At 45.0% G+C, this 26,465-nt stretch overlaps 1 protein-coding gene across 17 annotated transcripts in view; it reads right to left on the bottom strand.

The window, feature by feature from the left end:
- The window catches only part of LOC106608716 (adhesion G protein-coupled receptor L3), a 314,147-nt gene that overhangs the window by 230,566 nt on the left and 57,116 nt on the right, over positions 1-26,465 (bottom strand). For 16 of the 17 annotated variants that reach the window (XM_045721694.1, XM_045721685.1, XM_045721691.1 and 13 more), the window contains one exon: positions 12,782-12,968. In XM_045721694.1, the coding sequence (XP_045577650.1) occupies positions 12,782-12,836 (55 nt within the window). In that variant the 5' untranslated portion in view covers positions 12,837-12,968. The remainder of the gene's footprint in view (positions 1-12,781; positions 12,969-26,465) is intronic. The other variant, XM_045721687.1, reaches the window with a different exon arrangement.

Here is a 26,465-nt window from a genome sequence, read left to right as displayed (position 1 = left end):
TCGCTGGATCTGCTCGGCCCACAAAGCGGGTGATTAATTAGTGCATGAATCATGTGGTTGTTATTTGATTAGAGCAGAGGGAGGCGGTCACGCCCACTTCCGCTTTACAGCGAAGTAGATTGCGTCACCTGTGGCATCCCAAGACGGTTTATGGAATGGGGGGGTAGGCCTCCTTCTAAAGTGACTGAAAGGTTAAAATGTTCCATTCAGTATAAATAAAAATGTACAATTTAAGTGAGAATTAGCATTATGAGTAAATTAAGTTTCGATATATCCTCGATTCAAATCTAAGGGACCTACTCAATCAGAGGCAATTATAAGACAACACTGAGCAAGTTGTGCTTTTGAACAATTGCAGTTAATAAAAACAAAGCGAAAACAAAAATACATCATGTAGACATTTAATCAAACACGCTTTGCAATGCAGAAAAATGTCATAGTTCATTCCCAATTATGTGTTCCGTTTCCATAGAACCTTTGATGTGTCTAAAATTGCTCACATGAAATGATTGTCGTGGAAGACCAAACACCAAATGAAACATGGCTAGTTCTTCAGTTCCAGGTGTTCTTCAGTGGATCCTAGATTGACTGGCCCTTCAAATCACACTGATTATTTATTGGCTTTTGACCACCTCAAACAGCGCTGTGGCAATTAGGATGAGTTCGTCTAATAGGGGGAAAAAAGCAGGGTCTGGTCAGCCATTCTGCTCGCCAGTGAAAACAGGCCATTTGTTTTGCTCCCACTCCTCTCCATCGACACTTACCTTTCCACATCTGGCAACACACCAAGCTCACCGGTATAGGGGAAGTGAGTAAGGCTTGACAGCGCTAGCGACACACTCAAATATGTGCCTCACCTGTCAATTTAGCAGCCAGCTGTGCCGAGGGAGGCAATAAGCTCTTTCTGCATCAGAGAATTTGTGAATTAGCCCCAAGGTAAATTACAGGGGAACAAAATCAGCAATGTCAATGGCTGGGGCTACATCAACTGCCTGAGTAACAACTAAACTTCACTAGCTCTTGCCCTGAAACTGCAAAAGCTGTGAATTGCGCCTTTGAATGAATGAATTGGATATAGCCCATGCATGCTTGGGGACGGGACTGTTAGCGAGACAAATTGTGACAGTGGCTCACCTTACATATTCACAGTGCAACCACCCAGTGGAGCAACATATGAAAGTGAGTCTCAGCGACACTCCCATTCACTGTTGATTCACACACTTGGAACTTTGAGGTGAAGTGACTTTTCCCATCCAATGAAGGATTCATTTAATTAAACGATACTCCATGCCTTAAGTGCCGAACCGTAGCAGACCTAAAAACAAGATGGAAAAAAAGAGAAGGTGCCTATTCAGGGTCATCAGAGCGTGATACTCCCCTCCTATAAGCAAATTATAGTTAACAACGCGGAGGTCAATTTCTCTTCAGCTCAAGGAATTTCAGGGATAATTAAGAGTGTGGTTCAATTACTTCATTCTCAGAAAAATAATTCACGAGTTGAAGTCCATTTGACAAATTTGTCGTCGATATAGAATCAACGATCACTAATACAGTAAAATATAATAATACTGAGGACTGAATAGGGGGGGAAAGTATGTTTTTCCATTTTTATGCTCTACATGTAAACTCAGTTGAATTATATGTCTTCACATCTGCGAACTGCTGACTTTGTCAGATGGTCCGAGCGCTCTTCCAGAGCAGGAAGACAGCCTAGGGAGTCGGAAGCTACTGCTGTTAGTGGTGATTCACAAGAGAGAGGGAGAGTAAAAGAGAGCAAGAGAGAGAAATCTGGGCTTTGTTCAGCTAGCCGTCACATCGACATTGTTAGTCTATTTCCTCTCCTTTCATCTCCCCCCTCTTTCCCCTGGCTGCAACCCCCGTGTGCCTCAGTGTTGCTCTGGGGAAGTTATCAGCCAAAACTAACACCCCCTCGGTCTCCTCAAACCACCCAGACACACACACACTCATTGACAGAGACACCCACACAAACCTCCAGATTTGGCATTACTATTCTTACCTCGGCCTGGACACAAAGTTTAATTGAGGTAAAAAAATATATATATGTTTTGCCTGTGTGAGGGGAGAAAAGGAACGGCCTTTTCTCACATGGACCACTGACACACAGCAGATGGCATCAACCAGCAACACCTGACTGACTGCACACAGGAAGGAATGTATAAATGTATCCCTGTAAAATGAGACAGTAAGACTCACCTCACAGTGTCAACGTCTTGTCTCCTTTTTTTTTTTGTGGTATTTTAATCTTTATATTTTTCAGACAACAAAGAATGTTGTCTGTATCTATCTACTTTGAATGTTCCGTGACTGGATGACTAAGGGAAGTCACTTAAAATGCCATTCAACCGTACCTCCACAGACATTTATTACGATCTAGGCCAGGGGTGTCAAAGTCATTTCGACCCAGGCATTCGGTCTTCAATGAGATCCAGTGGGCCGCACTGAAAACGTGTTACATTTCCTCGCTGTCAGAATTAGCAAAAAAATTGTCCTCTAGGGGAAAGGGGGATCCCTATTCAGTTGTACAACTGAATGCATTCAACCGAAATGTGTCTTCCGCATTTAACCCAACCCCTCTTAATCAGAGAGGTGCGTGGGTTTGTCTTAAATTGACAACCACGTCATCGGCGCCCGGGGAACAGTGTGTTAACTGCCTTGCTCAGGAGCAGAACGACAGATTTTTGCCTCGTCAGCTCAGGGATTCGATCCAGCATCCTTTCGGGAATTTGATGCTCCCCGACTGTCTAGCTTTCATTTCAGGTGATTATTAGCGAGCTGGACACAGGCAAGAAACTGTATGAATATAGGTCCATTATCATTTCTACAGTTTTCATTTTTAAATATTTTTAATTCAACCCCCCCGCCAACAAAAAAAAAAACGAATAGAAAGTCTGGATTGGACCTTAGGCCTTTCCAGAGGTGATAGTAAACCAACCCAAACCTTTTCCTAACCCTGAAAAGTTAACATTTTGGGAGTATATTATCCTGAGGTTTTCCTATAACAAAGGCCACAGGGTTTACAAAAAAACTCATCTAAATCCACTGTATGTTGTAATGAATTGGGAAAACCTGCAATGTTCCAGCCTGAAAGGCATCCACGCCTCAAGTGAATTGCATCAACTGTGCTATTGTGAGCACAGACAGCGGAGTAAACACAGCATAACTCACGCCAGTGATGTCACCCTCCTGATGACAATCACCACATAAAGGATAATAGTATCTTTAGCCACAATATGATGTGGATTGCCAATAACAGTGTATTGGAGAGAACACCAGCGGGTGAGAATCCCATCTGGTAATGTTTGTCAATGGAAACCCGGACCTCAAACTGACAATGAAAAGCACTTAATCTGTTCTGACCTCAATCAGTCGACACAGAGAATAAACTACCATACGCTCACTCACAGTGGGACCACATCCTAAATGGCGCCCTCTTCATATGTCGTGCCCATAGGGCTCTGGACAGACGTCGTGCACTATATAGGGACTAGGGTGCCATTTAGGACACACCACTTTCCCTCTCCACCACATAGATTGTATATTCAACAGCAGGACTGAGAGGAAGAGTCGTTTTCGGCAGCAAAAATAATAATGGATAATACATTTGACATTAAGCCCATATTGTCTCGGGATGAGAACCTGCGTCGCATTTATGAACTCTGCATGCTTATGAGAAATGTGGCAATATCTTTGTTTTCGAGTGCGAGGGTAAGCCAAGTAAGGACAAGAGGATTCTTAACTTTTGTCTCGTTCTCCTGCTTAGTGTGAGAGGTAGCCTAGGCAACAAAGCTACGTTCACAACTGCTGTACCCTCATAGAAACTTGTTTGACTTAAGATTCCTCCTCTTCACATGACATATACACATACTTTATTGTAGTACAGTAGCTTGAACCTTCATGATAAACTAGGTCATTTATGTATTCAAAATGGCATATTCTTCCTGTCTAACGTCATTTTTTGCTGCAGTTTAATATCTGAGGGGTAAAACGCATGAATTAATACAAATTATGGCTTCTAGCGGTTATGTTTACTTGCGTAATGAAAAACACAAATTATTCAAACGTGTAAATTAAAATGGGATTAAATGCATTTCATATTTATAGAAACATCTATCACATCTAAATGGGCAACAGTATCAGATGCAAGTGGTTTAGCAAACTGTTGACAGATTGATCTGATAAATCGACAAGTACATAAGGAGTTTAAAAAAGGCTGGTCCACTCCTTCGGGCATGCAGACACACTTTTCTGGCACACACTTCCCCCCAACATGCATGCGTGCGTGCACACACACACTTCAAGGGTTAGACAAAATATACAGTAGTCTCTACCACCTCCCCCCTTCCTGCTCTGTTAATTAGCATAGATAGCATTGGGTGTTGTAGTATTGTGGGTAGGGAGGGATACCTATATACCACAGGAAAGATGCTAGCTAACGTAGCACTCATACAGTAGGCTACGTGCAGGTTGGCACCGTTCAAGTCTCTCTTACCCTCCCTCCCTCCCTCCCTTCCATCTCCTCCCTCTGGGTCAATAAATGCCCATGGATGGTTGGGGTCACTCAACACCCCACCCCCACAACGACGTTTTCTAGGACAGTCCCCAAAACATACAAGTATGGTGGCACCATTTAGCCCAGAGGTACATACATGAGGATGTCCCTTTGTCCCTCTATATTTAGGACGACGAAGACAATGTTAAGCTGGTTTCTTGTTTAGTCTACACACCCAGGGGAATGGTGATGGCTAGCGTAGCTACAGCACATGTGTAGCGTAGCACCCATACACGTGCCGGGTGACAAATAGCTCATGTTCTGCCGGCACGCCGAGAACGCACAGTAGCGTGAGCAGCTAATTGAGTCGCGCGGCGGAGCTCTCCCCGAGATTATTATTAAACAAGGACCTGCCAGTCATACCATGACACGCTAAAGGAGAGAAATAAGGGGGAGAACGAGATAAAACTGAAAAGATGAGGATGAAGGTGTGAGAAGAGAAAGAGAAAGAGGAGAGTATAAAAAGATGAGGGTAGGAGATGAGAGAGAGGAGAGAAATGTTGGACGGGGAATAAAGAGGGGGTGGTGGAGGCGACAACTCCTCGATGCCTCGCTCTTCAGGCACCCACAGAGAGCAGGTAATCTCATTGAGCATACACTCGGTGCACAACAACGGTGTGGTGTCGCTTCGATTAGCTTGGGTGGCTACGCTACAGCTGCAGTAACAGCACCCGGTGAACTTCCTTTGATTCCCTTTCGCTCCCCACGTTTCAAATGGAAGTGATCACACGCAAGGCTATTACGTGAAGACAAAGGGCGGAGACTTGGAATATGCATGGCAAGGGATGTTACCCACCGTGTGCGCTAAACGAACCGTGACGTGAGTTGGAACGTGTCGAGAGTTTTGATTTGGGCATCAGTCCGACGTAGCTACGCAGTTCATTTGAGAATGAGGCGTGAACAAGTTTGCGCGCACACGGTGTCGTACACAAGGCTCCGGGAACAAGGCAGTTCCCTTGATCAAGGCTAGAACCTTAATACGTATAGTCCATTGCCAAAGATCTAGTTAATTAGCGTCAACAAGAAAAGCAGTACTAACACACTTAAAATGTCTCCACACTTAATATAAGCCTTTATTCAAACAGCAGACTGAGTACACATACTGTCTCCTTCAGAGGGCCTGTAGAGAGAGATATCTCATGCCACATTGCTTGATGCTGCACTGCAGAGTGACATGCTCCTTTCCCTGGGTCTCCCGTTCCACTGCTCTCTCCTGCCCATTTCACCAGGCAGAAAGGACTGCATTATCACAGTGAAAAAGGATCCCCTTCAAGTCCCTCATGCCACTGAACAAGGGCCAGTGATCAGGGAGTGTATGCGCTGTGTGTGTGTGTGTGTGTGTGGGGGGGGGGCACTACTGGGGAATGTGCACCTGCAATGTTTCTCAGTTGACACAGTCAGTCTTTTGTGAGGTCTCTCCATGTCCTATCCGTTGAAATCTCAGTGGTTTTCAGGGATGAAAATAACTACAGAGCCCCTAAAATGACAGCTGTTAACTGCGGACTCCTCTCATTTTGGACTGTCCTGCCATTTTAGGTCGGAGACAACATACTACAGGGGCTATATGTATCAAGCATCTCAGAGTTGCCTTTCAGATCCTAATGATTCCGATTATTATGGACAGGGATAAAGACGGGCCAATGTTTTCTCATGGATGCAGTGAGAGAGGGAGGTTGTAATAGATCTAATGCCACACACAAAAAGTCCAAAATAACTACAACCAATACCTAGAAATGAATAACTTCTTCAGGAACAGCTCCGAAGTAAATACATACAAATGATGCCTTAGGAAAAACCCCGGACGTCCAAGCGCTTAATTCATTTTCTTTCTTATCTTCCTTGATGTGTACTGTAACCTGTAGTGTCTGCGGGGTGAGAGAGGAGGAGGTTTCATTCCTATCATGTCTCCCCACTCCCACGGGCATGCAGCTAACAGCCTTAAACTGGGCCCTGGGTGGACTTAGGGGAGGACAGTGAGAGGTGACTTCACAGGGTGATCCATCAATGGCTAAATTGACAATCTCTCCAGCGGCACGACAGCTCCCGTATGGGATCGAAGGCACGCTGTGACCTCAAAGACTGCCTGAACTATTTCTAGTGGGGAGGGGGGCTATAGTGGAGTGTGTGTGTGTGTGTGTGTGTGTGTGTGTGTGTGTGTGAGAAATAGGTTAAGGGAGTGTGTGTGTGTGGGGGGGGTTGAAGGGTGAGTGCATGTGTGTCTTTCTCAAGATACCACTCGTCCAATCAAGAAGTACACAGATAACCTGAATCAGCGTGACCCTGACATTGTTACAAACAAAATGTGTAGGAGTAGGGGCCTCCTCCTCTGAGAGAAAGCGGTGTCTCTCTTCTACCCTTTCCTCCCTCCTCTTTTAGTCTTCAAACACAATTAATAAGGAAATGGAATGGGCCGGCCAGATTCCCAAACGAGGCCGCAGCTTTTTCCTACAATAAAGCCCTTCTTTTGTCATTGGGCTGTATTGAATTCCCTCCATGGCTAGTGTGTCACATTGAAGGCCATCCACAGTAGCCATCCCTTTCTGTCTCTCTTATCCTCAAGGTCTAATCAGTCTCACTGTAATGTTTGATCCCAGCCTTCGGTCCCAAATGCAGACTTTACAATACTTCATATATTGATTCGACGGGGCATTCGTGTTGTCTATCACTTCCTGCTAAACTTAGGGTAGAGTAGAGAGCATGTCAAGCTCTTTTTTTTTTTTTCAGCTCAAAACTTTTGTTTCAGGTAAATGTAATTATATCCTTTGTATTCTCGGTTTCAGAAGAAAAGAAAAAGAAAAGCGCTTAAATTCTCCCTCGCTGGTGAAGTGGTAAATTACAATTGCGGGGGGGGGGCAGTTTGGATTGAATGATAAATGATTAATCCCTTCCTCATTCCATTGTGGTGTAAAATAAAAGCTGTACTGGTCTACATTGTCCTCTGAGCTCCATTAGGAACATTATCATGGTACTCTACAGTGGACCAATTGCCCCCGGGTGGGATAGAACAATCAGCTAAGAATACCAGGCTAAAGCCAATTCTCACACATAGGAACAACGGCAAGGCTTCTATTAATAAGATGCTAAATGTGGAATCGTAATGTACTGTGTGCCTTTTGTGGCAATTGTGTTTGCTATGGTTATATTTTGTTGTTAGGTTGACCCTTTGACTGACATAAAATGCCACACACTAAAAAGGAATAGACCAAGAACAAATGATTGTGCCCTTGAGTTGATGTGCCTTCGTTCTCAGCGGACATACTGTAGGGGGAGCCTGTTCAGCAGGCCATCGTAGCAGTTGTAGTCTATTGGCGCTTAAACTGTTTCATGTCCAAACACGAGCCATGTGTCCCATCTCACAAAACAACAACACCAAAACAAACCAATCAATGACAATTGGCTAACGTCTACCTTGGACCCAGGGAGTAAAAACGTACCTCACAACCTACTGTAGCCTATTCTTTGTTTGATCAGCACGGAACAGCACGCTCGTATGAAACCAGATTCATCATGAGATTCAAATGAAAAAGCCCATGCAAAGTACACATATCAATTTGCATGAGAAGTGCCTAAGTGCAGATAGAGCCATAATCCCTGTAATTAGGCAAAGCATACTGTATGACCGTGAGGGGTGGATTTAAAAATCGCTGCTGCCGTGGTGACACATAACCAGGCAAAGAGGATGAAGGACAGCCTTGCCCCCCCCCCACCCCCCACCCCACGTCGTGCCTGTGTGTGAATACAGTATGTGGCGGTGGATGAGCTTACAGGGCCAATCCTATAAAGCACTGGGAGATTTGCATAACTATGAGTAGTATGTATAGCAGGCTTTGATTGGAACACCTACGGTATCCTATCCGAGACTTTCCATGGAATGCAAATAAGCCAGATATGTGAAGGAATGTCAGTTTGTTTTAACGTAATGCTGTTTTCTAATATTAACTTAACCATCTGGTGTACGTGTGCGGTTAATACACAGATCTGTCTGCCGAGATAAATACTTAATTATGCAAATTGGATAAAGTGATTCTCTCTCTCACACACACCATGGCTTCCATTTGTCCCTGCCTACTCACTTTTCTCCCACTTGACCATTTTCATCCCAACCCCTGGTCTTTTGGGCAGGGAACCCTGTAGCGTTTGAAGGGTCACTCTATAATATTTATCTGCCTAGTCCGTCGGGCGCCACATGCACACATTACTCCACCTAATGTAAACCAACATCCTCCGCCACTTGACCCAGCTGTCAATATCAGTCCTCATTAAACGCCATTCAGCCCGCCACAAGCCACTTTAAATGGCATCACCCGATGCTTACCGAATTATGCATTGGGAGCCGCATGGGGGGAGTCCTAATTCATTCATTTGGAAGATATATTTGGGGGGGGGGGGCAGTGCAAACAAACTATAAAACTGGTGGGGGTATTTAACCCCACGAGCCCAAAAGGCCCAGCGCGGCTTAATGTTGCTGTCATGTTTCACTCGGGTTCCGAGCTCTGACAGCACTTTGGCAATGGCAGAGGCAGACGATGGACGCCACGAGAACGCGAAAGCCACTTTCCTCTCAAGTATGAGTAGGAACCGGGTATTGATTTTGTTGCTAGGTATGGAAGATTTAAAAAAATAAAAAAATCTAATAATAAAAGCCAAAATGCCAGGCAAGATATATTGGGGAATTACACCACTTAGATGATTGAATTAGAATACAAAGAAACCTGGATTATGCACATTCAGGTTATCCTAAAACAAATAATTCTATGAAAATGATACACGGGTGAGTTGACAACGGGTGGAACGAACCGGAAATACTGACACAGCAAAGGAACATTATTTTATTCAGTAAACATGGAATAAACAATATGGAATAAACTGGCATCCGATTGACAAATGTTTAATCAACCTGAATAATTTTTTCCTGACTATCTGCGCAATTTCAATATTATTAAATGGGCCTAACAGAGTTATAGTAAGGTGTTGAGAGCAACGCACATCAAGTAATTTGTGCCCATGAATGCCAATGTGCTAAACTGTATTGCTCATATTGGATTCTTTGAGTAAGAAAACATCAGGTGAAAGTCTTACCGAACCCCCAAAGAATCAAAATGTTTCCCTAAAACATGCAGTGTTTCACTCTTGCTCTAAGCACTAATTTCCAAATTTAAATCTCAAATGACCTTCAATTCTCTTTGGCATAAGATGCTAGCGCTGTCTCCTTTTTTTGTTGACATGTGCGTCACGTTCTCTGGGATACAAGGGAGAACTAAAACAACTACTCATACAATTCAGATAGAGCTTGACCTTTTACACCAACAGTACCCCCACCTGCTCAGACGAAGCAGGCCTGTTACGTTCCACGCTTCACAAACGCGCCATAATCCCAACAAAACTGAACATGCCCCAGTAGGCTCTCTTGAAGTTTCCCCACTTGAAATAGGAGCGTGGAAAGTAATTTGTTTAATTAGGCAAATGCAGGGATACCCTGGTGTACAGTAGTGAATTCCTCAGCACAAGGAGTTTCATTAAGGGATGTCAGGTTTGGAAACGTTGAGAAATAAACTATTTTTGGTGGGGTTTGTATGGAGCCAATGGGATTGGATTAGAATTAGCATATTTCTGATGGATACCCGTAGCCGGGGATGCTGGGATACCCTCAGGTGACATTTCACATCGGCTGCGGGAAGCGTTCTGAATTAACACACAATATGCAGATGATGAGCCGTGTAAATGCCTTGCAGATGGGATTGTGAGTGTGCGTGCCTGTGTGTGAATGAGTGTGAGGTATTCCTGTGTATTCCAGTCTGTATGTCTCGCTCTATGTGTGGGTGTATGCCTGGATGGTCAATTACCTGCTAAAGCTCTGAGCTGAACAATATGCACAGGCGCGCACACACACACACACACTCTCACGGCAAATGTCTTCTTCCCTCTCCAGTGTGGCCAAATCCACTTCTATTTAGATGTGTGCGCTGGGCTCTTTTTGTGAGAAATGGGTGTCAGTTTCACGATTCTCTTGTCTCGAGGACTAGTCCATGGGGCATTCTCCCTTTGATTTCCCTAGAATGTAATAAATATGGAATCCTTCCTGGGGTATTGCACAATCACACGCACAAAGACATGCAGGTAACTGCCAAAATAAAGGAAACACAGACATAAAAGTGTCTTAGCAGGGTGTTGTGCCACCACGAGCCAGAACAGCTTCAATGCAACTTGGCATAGATTCTACAAGTGTCTGGAACTCTATTAGAGGGCACACAGAATATGGTTCACATCGTTTTCACACTCATCAAACCATTCAGTGACCACTTTTGCCCTGTGGATGGGTGCATAGCCACAGTGGCCTGAATAATGGCCTGCCCAGCATTTTTATACATGACCCTAAGCATGATGATATGTTAATCGCTTAATTAACTCAGGAACCACACCTGTGGGTAAGCACCTGCTTTCAATATACTTTGTATCCCTCATTTACTCAAGTGTTTCCATTATTTTGTCATGATGAATGTGGCGTTGCAAAGGCGTTTGGCTTCCTCGGCATTACCCAATGACAGGAGAACTGTGTGTGTGTTCGCTTCTCATGTGTTTTGGAGCATAGCTTACCCTTCTCTGTCAGTTTGTTTGTCTGTTCTCCCTCCCTCCCTCCCTCCCATTGCTCCTCAACTTGGAATCCATCATTGAGTTAATCCCAGAAATGTTTAGAGATCCCAGCCACTCCGCACCGACGTTCCCCCAAGGGCATTCCCTCGTTCCCTCTCCTTACTTCAGACGGGTTTAAGTGGGAAGGGGTCGGACAGTTGTGTACATGTTGATGTACAAACATAGGAGGCAGGCAGAGGCAGCTGTGAGCAGAGGAGACCATCACTGCATCCCAAATGGCACCCTATTCCCTATATGGTCCACTACTTTTTGGCCAGAGCCCTGGTGGGCCCTGGTCAAAAGTAGTGCACTATATTGGGAATAGGGTGCCATTTGGGACGCACACCAGTATGTGGGTGTGATTGGAGCATAGTTATGTGCTTGGTCTGAACATATTGGGAGTGGAGGGGGTTGACAAGGGATTTCCATTCCAAAGTAGGACAGTGTCCCCCGGAGGGGAGAGAGACCGGAGAGAAAAGAAACCCCTGCGCGAGCATTACAACCAGAAGCATTCCAAAACATCTGGGACTAATCTGCTGACAGCATCTAGAAATGCGTGATCTTTGCCCCACTTCAAAGAATAAACACTAAGCCACTTTGAGGCTAACAAAATAATAACTAAGACACAAAGAAAATACTGGGTGTTATGTTTTCTGTGCATCTCTTCTTTGTGGAGAAAGAATTATGGCGCCACAGCAGTCGCAGCGTTTTTAATATGCAACCCATTGTCCGACATTTTATCTCCCAAGCTCTTTTGGCGGGTCGGCAGTAAATTTGCAGCTTCATAATGTCTCGGTTCCCTTCGGATCAATAGAGTAATACAAAAGGCAGGTGCGTGACACATCGAAGGCACGTAACACCACTCCCAATAAACATTATGGAAAAACCATTATGCGGAAGAGCTAGCTTTGATTAGCGTGCCGCTAAAGCGCAACGCCACCCAGCCAAAAGATTCGGCACCAAAACAATTCAATTTGCATGGAATCTCTCGTTAATGTTTTTGCCGTATCAAATTAGCATCTTCATGGGCCATTGCGTGATGCCTCCCCCCGTTGCCAAACCCTAGTTTAAGCTGAATTTAAATTACTTAATTTACTTTGCCACTGAAACAAAATGGCAGGGGCCAAGGGGAGACTGGTCAAATCTGAGGTGGTTGCAATTTGTTCAGAAGGTGAAAAAAAAAATGCCTGCGAAGTGATCTCAATATCTTAATGCAGAACCCAGTGTACCGGTCATTTCTTTCTTTACCACACATTTTACTATCTTTCCTACGTGCGTTATGCCAAAACTGTGTTAATAATTATTTGAAAACGGTTTCTATATTCTATTGTCTGAAGAGTGAGAAAAACAGAGAAAGTCAGAGAGAAAGATACTATACATAGACAGACTGATACATAGGGGCCAGGGGGAGGGAGGGGGGGAGAGAGAGAGAGAGATTTGTGGAAAAAGTGAGAGCAGGGGAATTTGGGAAAAACCAGTAATCAGTCACCATGGATGGGGTAAGAGAAAGACATTTTAAAATAGTGACAGACACTGAAACAAACTGACACATGAAATGGGACGGCGGCATCCCGGGCTTACCCAGAGCTGCTGGCGCGAACAGGCTGGCGAAGAGGAGCAGGCGTGCAGTCAACATGGCCCCTCCGCCTGGCTGCCGATCCGCCCAATGGAGGGGTCAGGCCTTCCCTGGTGGGCCTGAAGCAAGTGCTCCGTATGCTACGGTTCCCTGCGCTGCGCCGCAGTCCTGTTACGGTCCTCAAAGCCTATTCTGAAGAGAGAGAAATGTGTTTTAGGTAGAAAAAGTACCAAATGAATCGTTGAATTCGAGTTGTGAACCTTAGGTGGTGTATAAAGACAAATAGTCAAGGAATATTCCAACAAGGCAATGTTTTGTGAAATAAAATTACTTTTTATTTCCTGTGAAGAAAACTAGCTTGATGTATTGTAACTTTAGCAGTCTCTCAGGCTACGAGTCATTCATGTATTCTTTCACCAATTGTCCGTCAATGAGAAACGGCTAGTTTCTCAACATTGGGTCAGTATGACAGTGTATGGGAGCGTTCAACCGTACAACAGTATAACAGCGATTGAGTTTTGTTTGTCCATGTTGTGTCAACCAGCCCCAGTTACTCCCATGTAGAGTAACACACTGCTCCACTACCACCACACACTATTCCAGTCAGTCTCAGAGTATTTTCGGACAGTTGATGATAATTGCTACCGGAAAAGAGAGTGCCTTTTTTCCCTTTCCTGTGGGTGTGAACATTATCTTCAAAGTTTGAGATGTGTCTGCAGTGGAGAACATATAGTACAGTGCGTCACAAGCGGCCAATGTGGTATATCCACCTTTTTCCCCATTATCAGAAGAAAAAAAAATGGTCTCCCACGCAATTGTATTGAGCCGCAGTGACCTATGGTAAGCGCAAGGGAGGGTTGGCAATGGTGAACTTGTAATACTGGTGGGTAAAATCTTGAGGCTATTGCTAGTTACCATAAAACGGGGTCATCATACACATTAAATATGTTGATAAGGAATTTTGTCAAACAAAGGTAGCATGTCAATTTTGAAACATTTGGGAATATGATACACATTGTCTAATATTCACCATTTGATGTTGCGTCGTTTGACATGATTCATAATATCAGGATAAAAATGCAACTGTATCATCAAAATAGAGGTTAAAACAGATTTAGCGAATAGCCCCCAAACTATCTATTATAGTGCATCTACAACATATCATAATACCGAATTATAATCTAGAGCTATTTAATCCAAAAGAGCACAGACAATGTTTATACCCTCTGCAAATGTTATTGAGATGCTGCACTTAATCTCAGAAAATCATATTTTTAAATTCTGTCTTGGCTGACTTTAAAAAGGTCAAAGAGCAAGCACAGTTTGACCAAGCAAACCAAAATGACTGTACCCCCCCCTACTGTACTCAATCTCAATTCCCATGCATATTGGTGATCTCATTTGGTTACGCGTTCTCTTTCTTGATAATCCTCCTTCCTCCGTTGCATGACATTTTCAGATCGCATGTAGCAGGAATTATCTAACGCATAATCCTTCCAAAAATCCAAACTAGATTAAGAATAATAGATTTTGAGGACAGATATTAGAGTTAAAAAACAGAGAGGGGTGTAGCCTATCAAGAGTGGCCCATTCCATACAAAGGGAATTTATAAAGGGAATTAGTATAGGGTTGTAGGTCATTGTACTGTACTCATCAGTTAAGACCTGACTACTTTTAGCAGGTTGACGGTTATTGTCATCAGTCTTGTCCTGAAGGTAGAATTAAGCAATGTCCCCCCTTAGATAGGCCAGCTGCAAAGTAAAAAATGGCTATATTATAAAAATAAAAAATGGCTTTTTGGTCTTAATTTAATGTTAGGGTTAGGCATAGCAGTGTGGTTAGTTAAGGTTAGGGCTAAGGTAAGGGTTAGGTTTACAATCTGATTTTATGACTGTGGCTGTGCCAGCTAGTGACCACTCTGCTGAGCTGCCTCCAGAACAAGATACAAGACGAAAAATGCTAACCTGCATCACTTAATGTCATTCACCATCAGCACACTAAACTCCCTGAACACATTGAACTCCACCTAAAATTATGCTACCATCTTGAATCTGTGCAATAAAAAGTTAGTTTACATTGTTGTGTTGTCTATGTAGCTACACCTCTTACTTTGTAGATGTTGGCAACAATCTGTAAATGTACCCCATCATTCAAGGGCTTTTCTTTATTTTTACTATTTTCTACATTGTAGAATAATAGTGAATACATCAACACTATGAAATAACACATATGGAATCATGTAGTAAGCAAAAAAGTGTTAGACAAATCAAAATATATTTTATATTTGAAATTCTTCAAATAGCCACCCTTTGCCTTGATGACAGCTTTGCACACTCTTGGCATTCTCTTAACCAGCTTCATGAGGTAGTCACCTGGAATGCATTTCAACTAACAGGTGTGCCTTGTTAAAAGTTAACTTGTGGAATTTCTTTCCTTCTTAATGTGTTTGAGCCAATCAGTTGTGTTGTGACAACGTAGGGTTGGTATACAGAAGATGGCCCTATTTGGTAAAAGACCAAGTCCATATTATGGCAAGAACAGGTCAAATAAGCAAAGAGAAACAACAGTCCATCATTACTAAGACATGAAGGTTAATCAATACAGAACATTTCAAGAACTTTGAAAGTTTCTTCAAGTGTACTCGCAAAAAAACATCAAGCGCTGTGACGAAACTGGCTCTCATGAGGACCGCCACAGGAATAGAAGACCCAGAGTTACCTCTGTTGCAGAGTATAAGTTCATTAGAGTTCAAGTAACAGACATCTCAACATCAACTGTTCAGAGGAGACTAGTCTGGAGTCCAAATTTGAGATTTAGGTTCCAACCGCCATGTCTTTGTGAGACGCGGTGTGGGTGAACGGATGATCTCTGCATTTGTATTTCCCACCGTAAAGCATGGAGAAGGAGGTGTTATGGTGTGGGGTTGCTTTACTGGTGACACTGTCTGTGATTTATTTAGAATTCAAGGCACACTTAACAAGCATGGCTACCACAGCATTCTGCAGCGATACACCATCCCATCTGGTTTGGGCTTAATGAGACTATCATTTGTTTTTCAACAGGACAATGACCCAACACACCTCTAGGCTGTGTAAGGTCTATTTGAACAAGAAGGAGAGTGATGTAGTGCTGCGTCAGATGACCTGACCTCCACAATCCCCCGACCTCAACCCAATTGAGTTGGTTTGGGATGAGTTGGACCGCAGAGTGAAGGAAAAACAGCCACCAAGTGCTCAGCATATGTGGGAACTCCTTCAAGACTGTTTGAAAAGCATTCTAGGTGAAGCTGGTTGAGAGAATGCCAAGAGTGTGCAAAGCTGTCATCAAGGCAAAGGTTGGCTATTTGAAGAATATCAAATATAAAATATATTTTGGTCTAGCGAGGAAAACTGGTTTAGACCATAACTCATTAATGTTGTAGGCATAGTGTTTTAGGCCTGCGCATGAGGTAATGTGGAATGGCATGCCATTATTTGATGACACAGATACCCTTGCATATGAGCTAATAATTGAGAATAATCTGTCTAGTGGGGGAGGTAAGAAAAATAAGATCTCCAACAGGATAAGATTGATCATCGCAATACAGGAAATTTGAAGCGTGAAATACAGGTCCCTGATCTGATTGGTGCACGGTGAAGAAAATGTCATGTCAACGTGCTACCAGGCAAGGGGCATGTTAATTATGCACCAAACGAAATAAAATGGACTGAAACAGAAAGGGACAACCTGGACTTGTGCAATAAGAAACAGACCTTTTCATTTACTTTTTCAAAACTTTTTGCTAAGGTGTGCCCCACTGAACACGACCCAGCTAGTTGGAGACATTCTAAAATGGGATCTAAAAAGAAAAAAAGATGGCCTGAAGGATTCATGGGGACACTATCACTGATTCCTCAGAGGTCTTCTTCGGCGATGTGGCCTTTTTTTTTAGGAGCTCTGCACCCAAACTGTCACAAAAATACAGCAGGCTGGTCACCAGAACGACAGGGCTGCTGCTCCTGACAGGGGACAATGAGATCTAGACGGCCAAGCACCATGGACATAAGAGTCGCTTTCAATCTACATCAGTGGTGTGTGTGTGTGTGTGTGTGTGTGTGTCTGTTCCAAACAAAGTATTTCTCAATTTTCACATTTACAGCCTTTCACTAAGGAAACAATATGAAAGCAGCTAATAACAGGATTGTAACTTGAAATTATTGCATTACATTATGCACATTACATGCAGAACTTGCTACCTTTCAGTAATCTTGTCATCACAATCATTAACATGATCTCTCTACAAAAGAAGTGTGAACATAAGTAGGAAAAGTAACCAGCCACTGAGGAACACGTATCTGAAAATGCATATTTATGAGTAAGGGCTTGGACCGGTTTCAATCCAAAAAGTAAGAGAGACTCGGTTGAAAACCCAGACTAGGTTGCCAACTCCTCTTATATTCCAAGGAGCCTTAAGATACATTATAGTGGCTGGCGTTAGAAGGGTACTTGTTCAGTTAAATCCCTTTAGATAAGGCTTCCAAACTCACTGCATGCTAGCAGTAGCGCCAGTTAAAACCACTTCAATTAAACCACTTCATTACGGAGTCTCAGACAGCAAACTTTTTAATCAGTGTTGTTGTTTGCCGTTATTTTAGCATTCCGCCAGTGCCAAATAGCCTAGATAGACCATGAAAAACACAATTAAAATCTATCTGGTGAAAAGGGGAAAGGACAGTGGATGAAGATAGAGGAGGAAGAGTATATATATATATATATATATATATATACTGCTCAAAAAAATAAAGGGAACACTAAAATAACACATCCTAGATCTGAATGAATGAAATAATCTTATTAAATACTTTTTTCTTTACATAGTTGAATGTGCTGACAACAAAATCACACAAAAATAATCAATGGAAATACAATTTATCAACCCATGGAGGTCTGGATTTGGAGTCACACTCAAAATTAAAGTGGAAAACCACACTACAGGCTGATCCAACATTGATGTAATGTCCTTAAAACAAGTCAAAATGAGGCTCAGCAGTGTGTGTGGCCTCCACGTGCGTGTATGACCTCCCTACAATGCCTGGGCATGCTCCTGGACAGTCTGTGGTGCAACGTGGCGTTGGTGGATGGAGCGAGACATGATGTACCAGATGTGCTCAATTTGATTCAGGTCTGGGGAACGGGCGGGCCAGTCCATAGCATCAATGCCTTCCTCTTGCAGGAACTGCTGACACACTCCAGCCACATGAGGTCTAGCATTGCCTTGCATTAGGAGGAACCCAGGGCCAACCGCACCAGCATATGGTCTCACAAGGGGTCTGAGGATCTCATCTCGGTACCTAATGGCAGTCAGGCTACCTCTGGCGAGCACATGGAGGGCTGTGCGGCCCCCCAAAGAAATGCCACCCCACACCATGACTGACCCACCGCCAAACCGGTCATGCTGGAGGATGTTGCAGGCTGCAGAACGTTCTCCACGGCGTCTCCAGACTCTGTCACGTGCTCAGTGTGAACCTGCTTTCATCTGTGAAGAGCACAGGGCGCCAGTGGCGAATTTGCCAATCTTAGTGTTCTCTGGCAAATGCCAAATGTCCTGCACGGTGTTGGGCTGTAAGCACAACCCCCACCTGTGGACGTTGGGCCCTCATACCACCCTCATGGAGTCTGTTTCTGACTGTTTGAGCAGACACATGCACATTTGTGGCCTGCTGGAGGTCATTTTGCAGGGCTCTGGCAGTGCTCCTCCTTGCACAAAGACGGAGGTAGCGGTCCTGCTGCTGGTTTGTTGCCCTCCTACGGCCTCCTCCACGTCTCCTGATGTACTGGCCTGTCTCCTGGTAGCGCCTCCATGCTCTGGACACTACGCTGACAGACACAGCAAACCTTCTTGCCACAGCTCGCATTGATGTGCCATCCTGGATGAGCTGCACTACCTGAGCCACTTGTGTGGGTTGTAGACTCCGTCTCATGCTACCACTAGAGTTAAAGCACCGCCAGCATTCAAAAGTGACCAAAACATCAGCCAGGAAGCATAGGAACTGAGAAGTGGTCTGTGGTCCCCACCTGCAGAACCACTCCTTTATTGGGGGTGTCTTGCTAATTGCCTATAATTTCCACCTGTTGTCTATTCCATTTGCACAACAGCATGTGAAATTTATTGTCAATCAGTGTTGCTTCCTAAGTGGACAGTTTGATTTCACAGAAGTGTGATTGACTTGGAGTTACATTGTGTTGTTTAAGTGTTCCCTTTATTTTTTTGAGCAGTGTATATCCACTGATTGATGAAGTACTGTTATTAAAATTATGAGGCAAAAAATGGGAGACAAAGATACATGGAAGTAACAAAAGAAACAGGCAAATCACTTGGCTGGCCTCGCTTGAGCGAAAGTTTAAAAAAAGGTCCCCGATTCAGTTCAGATCTAGGGAACATGGAGCTACAGTGATAGCTTACCCTTCAGTTGTAATGGATAGTATTGATCCAAGCAAAAGCAATATCTAGTGTTCTCTCTTCACAAAACCTCATCCAGTTTCATCATTTAGTACCTTTTTTCTTTGTTTTAGAAAATGGAAACAAAGGTAAAATGGAGGTAGCTAAGCTAGCATAATAATATAATAATTAGGGGGTGCTTATATAGTCCTGTTTCACTGTATGTACAAGTGGGTAAGCTGTACAAGTGTGAGGTGTTTTTTCATATCCCACTTCCCCTGAGACACCCTCGGAGAGTGGGGACACAGCCAGGGTCAGCCAGTATTGACGGCGACCCTGGAGAAATTAGGGTTAATTGCCTTGCCTCATGGGCAGAACGACAGATTTTGTACTTTGTTGGCGATTCGATCCAGCAACATTTTGGTTAATGGCCCAACGCTCATTCTGCCCCTGAACAAGGCAGTTAACCCACTGTTTCTAGGCCGTCATTGAAAATAAGAATTTGTTCTTAACTGACTTGCCTAGTTAAATAAAAGGTTAAAAAAATAATAATAAAAAAAAAGAAAACGCCAGGCTACCTGCCGCCCCTACAATACCATGCAAATGTTTCCTTGCAACAAAAATGCTAGCTGCAAGCAAGTAGCATAGCTAACAGCTAGCTAGCTGAGTAGCTTATCAGTTCCATTATAATTTCAGTCCCTTAACATTCAACAATACTGTTTCCTTCCTTAAAAATTACCGACAAGCTATACTGAACTAAATTATAAAATCAACATGAAACGATTTAAGATTTTACTGAGTTACAGTTCATATAAGTAAATCCAGGAATTGAGTACATATTCTTGCAACATGGGGTTGTGCATTATCATGAGGTGATGGCTGCGGATCAATGGCACAACAATGGGCTTCAGAATCTCGTCACGGTACCTCTGTGCATTCAAATGTCCATAGATAAAATGCTATTGTGTTCATTGTCCGTAGCTTATGCCTGCCCATACCATAACCCCACCGCCACCATGGGCACTTTGCTCACAACGTTGACATCAGAAAACCGCTCTCCCACACAACGCCATACACTTGGTCTGCAGTTGTCAGGACGGTTGGATGTACTGCCAAATTCTCTAAAACAAGGTTTTATGGTAGAGAAATTAACATTCAATTCTCTGGCAACAGCTCTGGTGGACATTCCTGCAGTCAGCATGCCAATTGCACGCTCCCTCAAAACATGAGACATCTGTGGCATTGTGTTGTGTGACTGCATATTTTAGAGTGGCTTTTTTTTTGTCCCCAGCACAAGGTGCACCTGTGTAATGATCATACTGTTTAATCAGCTTCTTGATATGTCACACCTGTCAGGTGGATGGATTATCTTGGCAAAGGAGAACTGCTCACTAACAGGGATGTAAACAAATTTGTTCACAAAATCTGAGATAAACGTGTCTGGAACATTTCTGGGATCTTTTATTTCAGATCATGAAACCAACGCTACATTTAGCGTTTATATTTTTGTTCAGCGTAGTTGACTAGCTTATTAGTTGCATATGAATTTCAGTCCCTCAACATTTAACTTTACTGTCAAACACCTCCAGCGTACCTAACAATGATAACCTCTTCATGGGTAAATATTGAGATATTAAGAACAGTGGAGTTGACTGTGTTAGACAATTAGGCTTCCAAACACCTGCTCTTTCCTGTCTCAGAACAGCATGAAAACACTAGCTGTTTCTCAAGGGGCTCATGGTAAATCTAAATCAATATCAGTCTAACTCAAAACAATGTTTTCCCCCCACAATGCACAATGGGTGTTTGTGTGTGGTTATCAAAGTGTGCCTGGAGATGTCTTACGTATATCCAGCTTCAAAAGCCCAACAGCAGGGGTCTCCAACCACCTTGCAGAGCTACCTGGCATGCAGGCTTTTGTTCTAGCCCAACAGCATCACACCCCCCAGACGGAATACCAGATTGATTATTTTTTTTAAACAAAAAAACAGGTGTGACAGTGAGGGCTGGAACAAAAGCCTGCATACTCAGGAGCTGTAAAAAGCCTGTCTTACAGGACTCTTGACATGACACATTGTAAGAGTGTTATACCATGCATTTCTATGAACAGGCTAAAGCAGTTGCCAAGTCATATAACTTCAGTAAGCCAAGCTGCGATGGCTCATCGTTCCAGCCTGTGGCCCTGCTTTTGCTGTCTGATGACACCACAATCATACCTCCTCTCACTGCAATCAGTTGGCACTATGAAACTGATATCAACATCCAATCTCAAGCTGCACTGCTCCTCACTTTGAATGTGTTCCAGGACCCATCAGTAATCAGGTACGCCAAACCATTTTACATATTTGGATACAACTGCTCGTTTGCATATCATTGGCTTGTAAAACGTGATTGCCACGAGCTCCATGCTGAAAACACATGATTTGTTCTGACAAAAATGCACTACACGCACAACCGAACAAGTAATGCCTTGCTTTGAACGCCAACACTTCAAAACAGTAACAGGATATTTTCTGAAATTGCTACTTCTCCAAGCTTCTAAGGTTTACAAGTCAACATGGTTTGGGGTATCGCCGATCTACAACACCCGTTTCAAAACTGAGTTGGCCGGGCCTTTATTGGTATGATAACGATCAGAGTTGTCCTAAATGTACATCACCAGCCACAATTAGTTCACCTAGCTCCACAGTTTCTCCCACGCAAGGAAACTAAAGCCGTTTTCATTAGGGCAGAATGAGCTTATGCGTCCACACAAATGCGAGCAGCAACAAAGTGCAACCTGATCCTCAGTGTTATCTGATGGGATCATGCTAAGTATAATGTTACCATGCCACGCCTGCTTGAGTCACTCTCACATACACTACTTAATATGGGGTTAGATACCAACCTGCCAGATTTTGTTCCATGAATACTGTAGTGCTACTTTTTCTTTTACTCGTCTTGCTGATGTCTTATGTAAAAATAACGTATCAAATATATCGTCCTAAATACATGTAGAAATACCACTTCCCAACATGGTCACAGAGGGCAGGTTTTACAACTGAGGGCAGGTTTACTGAGTTTAGATTAGATTCAGACATGCTACTGGGAATGTACTTTGGATTGGTTAGCTAGTATATATCTAAACTGCCTGCTGTCAGTGAGTCCTATGCCACAGCTAGCCACCGATCGACAGCTTGTAGAAGATAATAGCACTAGCTTTAGCCCATTCAGTTACAATGTGCTGGCACTTTCAAGACACCTGTCCATGTGTGAGTGATGGCTGAGGTAGTCGTCGGCAGAGATGTTAGCATAAGCACGCACACACAATCCCAAGGTGGGAAAGACCTTTGATTGTCTTGAAAAGCACTATATTGTCAGTAGGCTAGCGTTATTATTAGTATTACTAAACACATGCACATACTCAATGGCCTGAGTTCTATTGTCCCACCAGGCAAGAGAATAAAGGCATGCAGAAGCTGTAGTGTACAGTTAACTGAATAAATGCAGATATTCTGAGTATAAAGGCAAGGGAAATCTGCTCTATTATAATGCAAAGCTCAGGCACCATCAATTTTTCCATTCTTTTTTTCCTCCCTCTCACGGCACATCCTTCCTAATGTGGCACAAATGGATGCAGGGAGGGAGAGGGAGAGAGAGGGATGGATAGATGGAGGAGTGAGGGATGGATGGAGCAAGGGATGAAGGTGGTGGGTGTATAAGTGTGGCGTTCCAGCTCATGAATTGTCATAAGACGCCCTCGGGAGGCCTGGCTCGAGGTAAGCCATGGCAACAACGGCTGATATCGCCACGGCGCGTCAGGTGAGCGGGTGTTGTCATGACAACCACCTCGCCCTGTTTGCGATTAACTACCCTCCACGGGCGAGCCAAAACCTGAGATGATGTACTTTGCCAAAACGTCATACTGAAATATTGGAACTGGAATAAACACATTATAATCTACCTAGCCTATTTCTTGTTGGGTTTTCTTTTTTAAACCAAAACTTCTAAAATGGCGGCAGCCAATTTTATAAGAGACAGGCAGTTGGATTCTGGCAGAACAATACACGGAATGTAAAACTCAACAAAAACATGACCTGTCCCTGAGTCGATGCAGCCACATATGGATTGTATAGGGTAGGGGGTCAACCTGCAATGCTGTCTGACATAACCCCAGCTGATTGGATGGACTGGGAGACAGGGGAGTGTAATTGGCTATGACCTAGCTGACCGTTCCTGTATTGGGATCCATTCGGTCTCTGGCTGAACCGGAGACAAAAATCGGTCAAATAATGCGGTCAAGAAACAACAGGAAACACTGCAATCACTAAATTGCTCACCAAGACACACACTATGAGGGTCCCACTCTAATGAACCCATAACAAAGACAAACCACCTTACTAATCACTTATGTAATGAGATATGGTGTTTTGGCACGTTGCCTATTGACAAGCCGTCACTCAAAGTTAAACGTCATCAGAGTGAACTCTCCTTTCCTCCGTTTCTTTCTCGGTTTGACTGGCTGAGGTCTCAATTTTGTCGTCTCGGAAATATTTCCTCCGCCTGGGTTTGCATAATTCTCCATTCACACCAGACTGCGGCGTCTGCAACCAAGTCAAATTGACTCCTTAAGTCACAGACCCATTCAAATCCATTCAAAAGGGCTGCCTGTCAGCACAGACACTTCACTCAGAGGCTGTAACGCAGGGAGTAAAACACAAATACAAACAGCAATTTTAGATGACGGGTGAATGGAAAACAGAGATTTTAGACATGAATAACATTGATCCCAATGTTGCATGTATTGCAATGTCATTATCTGATGCTAGCCTAGTGTGTGTGCAGGAAATATGAGGGAATATTGTACAAATGTTATTGAGTGAGGGTGAGCGAGCGAGAGGGTGAGCGAGCGAGATGGGGAGGGAGGGGGAGCGAGAGAGAGGGCTGGCGAGAGAGAGAGAGGGCGGGCGAGGGAGGGAGGGTGGGCAAGAGAGAGGGAGGGAGGGAGAGAGGGAGGGAGGGAGGAGGGGAGAGGGAGGACGGGCGAGAGGGAGGACGGGCGAGAGGGAGGACGGGCGAGAGAGAGAGAGAGAGGGCGGGCGAGAGAGAGAGAGAGAGGCGGGCGAGAGAGAGAGAGGGCGGGCGAGAAAGAGAGAGGGCGGCGAGAGAGAGAGGGAGGGAGGGCGGAGGAAAGAGAGAGGGAGGGAGGGAGGGCGAGAGAGAGAAAGGGAGGGCGAGAGAGAGAAAGGGAGGGCGAGAGAGAGAAAGGGAGGGCGAGAGAGAGAAAGGGAGGACGAGAGAGAGAAAGGGAGGACGAGAGAGAGAAAGGGTGGGCGAGAGAGAGGGCGGGCGGGCGAGAGAGAGGGCGAGCGGGCGCGAGAGAGAGAGAGAGGGCGGGCGAGAGAGAGAGGGAGGGCGGGCGAGAGAAAGGGAGGGCGGGCGAGAGAAAGGGAGGGCGGGCGAGAGAGAGAGGGCGGGCGGGTGAGAGAGAGAGGGCGGGCGGGTGAGAGAGAGAGGGCGGGCGAGAGAGAGGGCGGGCGAGAGAGAGGGCGGCGAGAGAGAGAGGAGGGAGGGCGGAGGAAAGAGAGAGGGAGGGAGGGAGGGCGAGAGAGAGAAAGGGAGGGCGAGAGAGAGAAAGGGAGGGCGAGAGAGAGAAAGGGAGGGCGAGAGAGAGAAAGGGAGGACGAGAGAGAGAAAGGGAGGACGAGAGAGAGAAAGGGTGGGCGAGAGAGAGGGCGGGTGGGCGAGAGAGAGAGGGCGGGCGAGAGAGAGAGAGGGCGGGCGAGAGAGAGAGGGAGGGCGGGCGAGAGAAAGGGAGGGCGGGCGAGAGAAAGGGAGGGCGGGCGAGAGAGAGAGGGCGGGCGGGGAGAGAGAGAGGGCGGGCGGGTGAGAGAGAGAGGGCGGGCGAGAGAGAGGGCGAGAGAGAGAGAGGGCGGGCGAGAGAGAGAGGGCGGGCGAGAGAGAGAGAGGGCGGGCGAGAGAGAGAGAGGGCGAGAGAGAGAGAGGGCGGGCGAGAGAGAGAGAGAGGGCGGGCGAGAGAGAGAGAGCGGGCGAGAGAGAGAGGGAGGGCGGGCGAGAGAGAGAGAGGGAGGGAGGGCGGAGAGAGAGAGGGAGGGAGGGCGAGAGAGAGAGAGAGGGAGGGAGGGCGGAGAGAGAGAGGGAGGGAGGGCGGAGGAAAGAGAGGGAGGGAGGGTGGACAAGAGAAAGGGAGGGCGAGAGAGAGAAAGGGAGGGCGAGAGAGAGAAAGGGAGGGCAAGAGAGAGGGCGGGCGGGCGGGAGAGAGAGAGAGGGCGGGCGGGAGAGAGAGAGAGGGCGGGCGGGCGAGAGAGAGAGGGCGGGCGAGAGAGAGAGGGCGGGCAAGAGAGAGAGAGAGAGACAAATTGAGAGTGGGTTAGTGAATGTATGCGTTTGTGTATGTGTGAATATGCACACATTCTTATACAGTATGCGTGTGTGTGCGTGTGCGTGTGTGTGTGTGTATGAATCATGCATGAATGAGTGTATGGCTGGAGTACAGGCATTCATAGATCCACCTCAGGACCCAATGACTTCAAGTTCCAACTGACTTCCTCCCTGAATGTGTCATTCATTCCTGGTCACTATAAATGTAACCATCAGAGCAGGAAATGGTGAAACAAAAAGAATGCTGCGATCGGCCAAACCCAATTGGATGCCTCTGATTGGCCACTCCATTGGGTTGGGCCAGTTGACCTTAGTCACCTAGCGAGCGTCTGGAGGTCTGAAGATAAGTGCCCTACTGACAAACATGGCTGACACACAGGTCAAAGGTCAAAGTGGTGAATATGGCCTAGTGCTCTGCCTTTGTGTTGTCTAATAGCCCTGGGCTGTGTTGATTGACGTCTGAGGGTCTCACACACTGAATAATACAAACTTTGAGGATTATTCTTGCAACTGAACAACAGGTGACATTGTAGAGAGAAACAGGTACGTTTCTGGTTTGAACGCCACAAAGGCAGCTTCCTCTCAACCTTTCAAAGCGTTGGAGATTCAAAGTTGAGATGGAGGCATCAGGGGATTCAGTAGAAAACTGATTGGAAAAAGTTGCATACAGGTGGGTTTAAATTGTCTTCAGTTTACTACGGATGTGCTTGTTCAAGATTGTCAGGAGCGACTGCACAAATAGAGTAGTCCCAAATGTGCTAACCCGGCCATCTGGCACTCATATACTGCTTGCATATACCAATATGTAACCCTTTCTCAGAGACGGTGGTCAGCAGTCCTTGACCTAAAATACAATTCCATACCCCAAACACTCCCCGATCCCTCCCTC

The sequence above is a fragment of the Salmo salar genome, chromosome ssa07 (assembly GCF_905237065.1).
Source record: "Salmo salar chromosome ssa07, Ssal_v3.1, whole genome shotgun sequence".
In the NCBI taxonomy this organism is placed as follows: domain Eukaryota; kingdom Metazoa; phylum Chordata; class Actinopteri; order Salmoniformes; family Salmonidae; genus Salmo; species Salmo salar.
This window is presented reverse-complemented; position numbering and strand designations above follow the sequence as displayed.